This window comes from Armigeres subalbatus, chromosome 2 (genome assembly GCF_024139115.2).
Source record: "Armigeres subalbatus isolate Guangzhou_Male chromosome 2, GZ_Asu_2, whole genome shotgun sequence".
NCBI lineage: Eukaryota > Metazoa > Arthropoda > Insecta > Diptera > Culicidae > Armigeres > Armigeres subalbatus.
The window spans coordinates 242692624-242700319 of record NC_085140.1 but is presented as its reverse complement, the minus strand read 5'-3'; the positions used below and the strand labels follow the sequence as shown (position 1 = coordinate 242700319).

Here is a 7696-nt window from a genome sequence, read left to right as displayed (position 1 = left end):
TTGAGAAAAAATTTAATTCAAAATTTATTTTAAAAAATAATTCTTAAATCAAAATTAAGTTTTAAAATGTGTTTGCTTAGGTATAGATATCCAGCTTTCTGATAATGTACTGGAAAAAGGCAAGAATTGAGAAACTCATCCCGAGAGGAACATATGCCGCTTTTATCCAGGCCCACAGGCTAAAAGAAACGAAAAACATCATAAACTAAACTTTAAATTATCTTAAAACAATTTTCTACTCACTCATATGGATCGTCAGAAACGGTGAAAGGATCCCCCATCGGATGATCACCACAATCCTCGATGATAATCGTTGGCACTGGGTAGTCGTCCGTGTCGGTCTTCTGCTGTTCTACCTTGTGTACCACACCGTGGCCGTCCAAAACCTTCCCAAAAATGGTGTGCTTCCCGTTGAGCCACGGAGCAGGCACAGTGGTTATGTAGAACTGGCACCCATTGGTGTTGGGACCCCGGTTGGCCATCGCTATGAAGCCGGAACTACTGTGATTGATGTGCAGATTCTCGTCTTCGAAATATTTCCCATAGATACTGACTGATCCGTGCCCATCGCCGGAAACGATGTCACCACCTGCGGGATAAGGAAATGCTCGGAATTCAAAGGTGATCATCCAATAAAAACATGCTCCAGGTAATCTTAAGGAAAGTTGTTAATGCATAAAAAGAAACCTGAATTATTATTAGAGCAAAAATTAGATGTATGAAGTTTAACATCAAGATATTCTTTATTAATTGATAGAGTTTGTAGTCTGAATAATCTTTCAAGCAACTACAAAGCTAAATGCTTCATTACTTATTAGGAACTACAATCACAACAGTTTTAAACATGTTCACTGTGAGCATTAAAGACAGCTCTTACATTTTCAAACTTTCAGTGCAGTTCATATTCAGAATGGTGAGTTGACATCCAGGAAGAAGCGCGTAATCTGGACAGCACACATGTTACATGTAGTTTATTGCGACTTATATGTGATCAGATTTATTCACAATAAAGTTGCTATAGCCATTTATGTCTGACTTGTGCGGCTCGGGATCATAGCTCTGGTCCTGAAAAGTTCCAATACTCACGCTTCCACGGGTCTTCCGATGACAATTGACCACCAGTTAAGGGTTGCATACCCAAGTTACCAAAAGTTCCTTTAAGAGTACGTTTTTCGCTTAATCAGCTTCACTGAGCTGCTTAAGCGAAAAACGTACTCTTAAAGGAGCTTATGGTTACTTGGGTACTTTACTTAGCTGATAGTGTAGCCTGAGCAGTGAGCACTGTTATCCCTCTGAAATCAGCAGAGTGAGAGGGCTCGACCTGCGGGGCTTGCCTAAGACGTGGTGGGTTTGACGTAGATATTTGGGTGCACCCAGCACCTCTTCTGCCAACTTTTTATACGTAGTACTCTTCTGGGCCGCATCCCACTTCAGGACGAGAATCATCTCACCCTTCCACCACACTTACCCATGCCAACGAGTTTTTCATCGCTTCTCATGGGTCTCATCACATCTGGTACTGGCTTGGCCCTAGCTCTTTTCTGATCGGCTTCCAACCCGACATTACTGAGCTTAGAAGTTGTACCGGTAACAGTCATGAATCTTCGTCCAGTTGTTTTTTCTCAGTAAGGAGCCGAATCTTCAATTCGGTCTCCTTCCTGGCCTCCGTAGCCTGGCTAACGGCCAACTCCTCCTCAGTAAGTACAGTCATCTTTAGATCCCTGCTGTATTTCCCGCGGTTATCCATAAAGGATGTTCGTGATCAGCTCCATTTTCTGGCCTCCGCCCCCTTGGTGACTGATCATAGCCTCGTTAATGACCTTGGTCAGAGTGGCGCCATCCTTTTGATCTCAACTGGCACTCCCTCTACCTTACCACCACATAACATAAGTGGATCTTTGAACAAAATACAATCCAAAATTTGACCCCCTTTTGATGAGCCAAAACTGTTATAATTGGGAACGGGAACATCGTTCTGTCATTTTCAAGTGTAAACAAATAAGCTATTTTATAGAAAGCTCATATGACAGGAGACCTAACACTAATATTTACGTTTTACAAGGAACATTTGCGAAAATGGAATGAATTGATGATGATGATGACGAAATGATGATGGTTTACATGCAAATTTACCAAAACAAAGACCGAGCCGTCCACTCAAAATTTCGATCAGCGATCTGGCTTATCGCTTATACCATATGATCAGAAAATTATAACACCTTTTTCCAAGACTACAAAGAGCAAGATCTGTAGCCGAAGTATAATGATATTTATTTTTCTATCATCAATTTTTTACATAGTTTTTAAAAATGACGGATTGCGTCCAAAAGCAGGTCTCTCCTATGCTGTTACTAACCAATTTATATTTGATGAAATCTAATTTGATTTATTTGTAGAGTAAACTTCTGTATCCTGGCGATTTTTGATGAAATGTTCGTCTTTTATCCATTTTATCTTATTTATAATACGAACATAAAATTCCTCTGAAATTGATATAATATTTTTAAGTCAGCATGGTAAAAATGTAGATTTTATTCAACACATGTAGAAAAGCTGGGTGGTGCGAATAGAATCGATTTGGTTGTCAAACTGAAGCCAAACTTTTCTATTGTGCCGGAGCCAAACATTGAAGATTGAGGTTATGTTCGCTTCTGATCTTATATTGAGAAGTATTGTTATTATTTGTGGAAAAAATAAAAATAAACTTTGTTTGAGTTTTGTATTTTTTGTAACTAATATTTTCACATTATATTTCGAGTGGAAAATTAGCAGGAATGCAGATAAAAAGCACTCGTTACGAAATTTCACGAGATTCAGCAGCTGATTGGAGCAGGAATGTATGTAAACAACCGTAAAGTCATGTAGAGTCTACAGCATTTGTGCGTCCTCATGCAGCATGGAAAGAGAAATTCGAAGAGCGGGAAATGTTTGACATCCAAGTAACTGCAATATAATTTTGTTTATGGTAGTGATTTCAAAATATCCCTCTACTCGCTTGAGCGCAGAAAAACGGCTCTATCCGCAGCACCCAGTAGAAAAGTATACAGTGCCCGTTCGATTATTGCAAGACCGATTATTGCAACGCTTTTTAATTGCAAGTTCGATTATTGCAACGTGTTGCAATTAAAAAGCAGATAACCGTCACTTTCAGATGTCAAAATATCGGTCTGTCATTTTAAGCGGGGGGCTTTCCAATGGTAATGCATAAAAGAATTTAAAAGCTAGTTGAAAAAACATCATTTTTTATTTCTATGAAAATTTGCATTAATAACCACAAAAAACATCAAAAATAGATACAAAAATCAACTAATTAAGTATACCAATAGTATTGTATATCCGGTAATGTTGTAAGCTATAATTGTAGCAATGCCATAACTTCAAGGTAAACTTTTAACACTTTACTTCAATTATTAGCTTATTATTAGATTAGCCTTTACTTCAATTAGATATGTACAATGATATGTATAAGATATATACAAAGTACATATGTATGTATACCTTTTCCGATACAAAAATGACCCCTAAATTAAAGAAATATAGAAACATATGTTATTTTTTATTAAACGGCGCATTGCACTTTTTATTGAAACCATTCAATATTATCACAACAACATTTTCTTGGTGAACTGGGGCCGAAGCTGCGCCGGACACATGATTCGAGGCTGTTCCGGATGCCGTTGTTCCGAGTGAAACAGTGCCGGATGCTTTGTTGTTTGCATCCATTTTCAAATGAGCTGAAAGTGAACCACATCTTATTGTTGCTGATCGTTTACCATTTTTGCTATCTAAACCTAAGAAATCGTAAATCATTAAGGAATTATGCAATCTATTATTTACATACCTGCAATCCGTCGATTCGTTTAAACCACTTTGATGGGCACTGATAAAAATAAACATTGATATGCCCCTTCGCTTTTTTGACGTTCGATTTGGTATCTGTCAGTTGTTGCAATAATCGAATGCCATTCGTTAAATGCAATGTAAATATTTTGCAATAATCGAACGGGCACTGTATTCCTTAGAACTGTTCTACATTGGGAACGAATCTTTATAAACGCAGTCTTCGGTTTTTTCGAAAGGATGACGAGGGATACACCAATGTTTGTCGACGATGCGCAATAATCACAAAAAAGATAGATTAGAAGCAACATTATAAATTTTCAATCGTACGAGAGCAAGCTCGCTTATCATAATGCAGGAGAGCATCGCAACTGTGAGGTGTTTCCAATTTGGATATCATATAAAATGAAAATGAGATGATTCAACATTTAAATCAAGATAATCCTTATCATGCCATGAAGCACGTAATCTGAATAGGTTGTTACGATGTACGATATTAATGTCATCTCTTTTCATGGCATTCATTATTCGAACATTGCTTTTTGGTTGATAGTATTCCGAACATTCTTTACCAAAAGTAGAGCAACTTCAACGACATGTAAAAAGGAAACAGAAAACACCAAAACTGTGCATTGAACATTTAACTGAGGGTAAATCTAGGTGAGGCATCACTTTTTTAAAAATCGATATTTCTTCAAAATAATCCGATAAATGAAACTCTACTTGTTGTTATTGATAGTTTAAGGAAACATAGTGTAGAAGACTTTTGAAAGACAAAAAGTCGGTTACATACATGTTAGAAAAAAAAGTCAACGCACCCAAACGATGCCACACCACTGGGAGAGACGCCACACATGGGAAGTGTTTGAGAAATGCGGTTAATAAATATGCTCATGACAATGAATGAGCATTTGATATGCTTTTCGAATAAAAAAAATATTTCAACCAAACACCAAACAAATTCATCGTTTATCTACTGGTTAACAGCCCGAGCGCGGCGTAAGAATGCATTTTGTTCGAGTTTGTCGAATCAATATCAATACAATATTAAATCAGTTACATACCTTCAACTCCTTTATTTTCTAATTTAATATTGTTTACCCCAGTCTCCAATTAATCATAAAAAAATAAAATATCAGCTCCTAAGCACCCAACGCCACTAGGGAAAATCTTTTGTATAATTCCAACGCGAATCGTATTCAGATATACAATATAAGTCGCGTGACCCCTTGTTAGATAAATACTGTTATACTATCTTCTGACGTTTCGATGTTCCGTATAACAAATAAAAAGTGGGTGAAATCAGGAGTGATTCAGTTTCATTCTAAATTTTCGACCACTATTCTAGTTTGAATCTGAAGCAAAATAGAACAAACTCGCTGGTTTCCCCAGCAGTGTTCTATTCATGTTTTTCAAATTTTCAATTAATTGAAATCATTATGTTACTGCCAAGAAAGGCGCCGGAATTGCAAAGTGGATTGATCCGTAGATAAAATGACGCATCCATACACCAAAACAATTGAAAAATATTTGAATCTCGTGATTCAATCGTGGTTCAAATCTGCAGAAAATAGAACGGAGCGTTATACCAGTTTTATTTTTTTGACAGTTGACTGGTATAAAAACTGAATCTAGAACAGCTGCTGTGGAAATTAATGTTTCAGATTCATATTCAAACTGACAGCCCCGAACGATTTGAATCACTGCTGATTTTACTCTAAGGGTACAACTTTTGCTACCCGAGTTACAAATATGTTATGTGTTACCACGCTCCTCTCTGTCGCCTATCCCTGGCGACGTATGGGGCGACCGATTAAAGTCACTTCGTTTGACAAAAGGATCCACCTTGTTGTCTAAAACTTCACTTGATTTTTTGTAGTGATAAAATGGCATAGCGATTGGGTCCCCGTTGCAGCTGTCGTCGAATCTAACTGAAGTAGTCGCCTTCGTAATCTCATGGTTATCTATGCTTGCCGAGGTAGCAGGGAGGCCATGCGAGGGTTAACACTTGCGTGTTCAAAGTCAGACTCCCACCCAGTTGGCAAAACTGTGTGACAGGATTGGACGGCATGCTACAAGGCCTGCCATGGTTTTAAGGGCGGAAGACATATTAGATTAGAATGTCTCGAATGCCAGCCCTCGCATCCAAAATAAAGCAATAACCAAAGTAAAGTCCATTAACGCGCGCTGCCAGAACCGTAATTAAGAACTGGCATCAGTCTCAATGCGCTTTTCAGCGCTCCCGTGGCGGAACGTCGAGGGCCCTTCTTAGCCGTGCGGTAAGATGCGCGGCTACAAAGCAAGACCATGCTGAGGGTGGCTGGGTTCGATTCCCGGTGCAGGTCTAGACAATTTTCGGATTGGAAATCGTCTCGACTTCCTTGGGCATAAAAGTATCATCGTGTTAGCCTCATGATATACGAATGCAGAAATGGTAACTTGGCTTAGAAACCTCGCAGTTAATAACTGTGGAAGTGCTAAATGAACACTAAGCTGCGAGGCGGCAATGTCCCAGTGGGGGATGTAATGCCAATGAAGAAGAAGAGAAGAGTGGCGGAACGTCATATTGTCAGCTTCAGTATTAAACCGAGCCTGATAATATGACCAGATTTACACCGTTACACACTACTACAGAGTATCTTTATCCCAACGTAACGGGTACGGTAGCAGCGAAGGAAAACCATAGCCGCGATAAAGCGATTAAAAACCAGAAGGTCAGCATGTCAATGAAACTCGGTTCTGGAGATGGAAGTGATGCGCTCATGTCGACGAGACAAGCAACCGTGGGCAGACACTCTTGCCGGACTTCTTGGCGAGGTCTTATTCGATCCCATTTCGGTCATACCTGGTGTAAGGCAGCGATGATACTTTTATGCCCAGGGAAGTCGAGACAATTTCCAAACCGAAAATTGCCTAGACCGGCACCGGGAATCGAACCCAGCCACCCCCTCAGCATGTTCTTGCTATACAGCCGCGCATCTTACCGCACGGCTAAGGAGGGCCCAATACTATATATGTATCTTATAAATTGTTTACAACCATGTCTCTTTCGATATTGCTATCCGAAATCGAGGTAAGTGCGCTAGAAGATACACTCAGCAAATCGAGGTTCGACCCTCAGTGAGTTCGAGTCCCATCGAAGGGAAAGTGATTACATCCAATACATTTTTCAAATCAATATCTTCCACATAATGTACATATTCACATATGAGTTTCCAGAACATTGTAAATTAATGTCCAAGTCGGGTGGTTTAATACCCGGAATATAGGCAATTATTTTTGATTGAACGAAATCGGTAATGACAGCCGCAACCACCAGGTAATGGCGATTACTGCCTGGTGCATTATCCTAAGATATTTAGCGCGAGTTCCCCGAAAGTTATTTCAAACAAAAGTCAATATATCTTAGAGTCCTACACTTTCCTTGAACCATAAACTTGTTGATCACTCGATGAAACCGACTGCCCTTGTACGAAATACCGTCTATTCCATGTATGCAAATATGTCGAAAATTGTCCACCGTTTTCGGAGCTTCTTCGCCAAACATTCCTATAATGACGCGACCTTCCTCCTTCCCGTTGATTGATACATCCATAAACACCTGGGAAGTAACCGTGAAAGTAGCCGAGTGGGTCTGAAAAACATTTGAAGGTGTCAGTATTTTTCCCGTTATTACATTCGCAGTTTTCAGCGTACACTTGCGATGAGAGTCAGGACGACGCAAACCGTATTCCACCACATCTTGTCTATCGGATGATACTTTACGGTTCACAATGATGAGATCTAAACAGCTAGACAAATGTGGTTAAAACGCATGTAGCGTTGACGATTCAGAACATACTAACTGAAGCTACAC

At 39.3% G+C, this 7696-nt stretch overlaps 1 protein-coding gene across 2 annotated transcripts; it reads right to left on the bottom strand.

The window, feature by feature from the left end:
- On the bottom strand, window positions 1-7696 carry LOC134216103 (peptidyl-prolyl cis-trans isomerase, rhodopsin-specific isozyme). Of its 2 annotated transcripts, none has more exons than XM_062695103.1 (4): window positions 7537-7696; window positions 7258-7474; window positions 244-589; window positions 1-179 (listed from the first exon to the last, which is right to left on the bottom strand). In XM_062695103.1, the coding sequence occupies exons 1-4, from the start codon at window positions 7579-7581 to the stop codon at window positions 77-79; spliced, it is 711 nt and encodes a 236-aa protein (XP_062551087.1). In that variant the 5' UTR covers window positions 7582-7696; the 3' UTR covers window positions 1-76. The 2 variants fall into 2 exon arrangements, with proteins under 2 accessions (XP_062551087.1, XP_062551088.1); XM_062695104.1 differs by having other exon boundaries at window positions 244-591; window positions 7266-7474.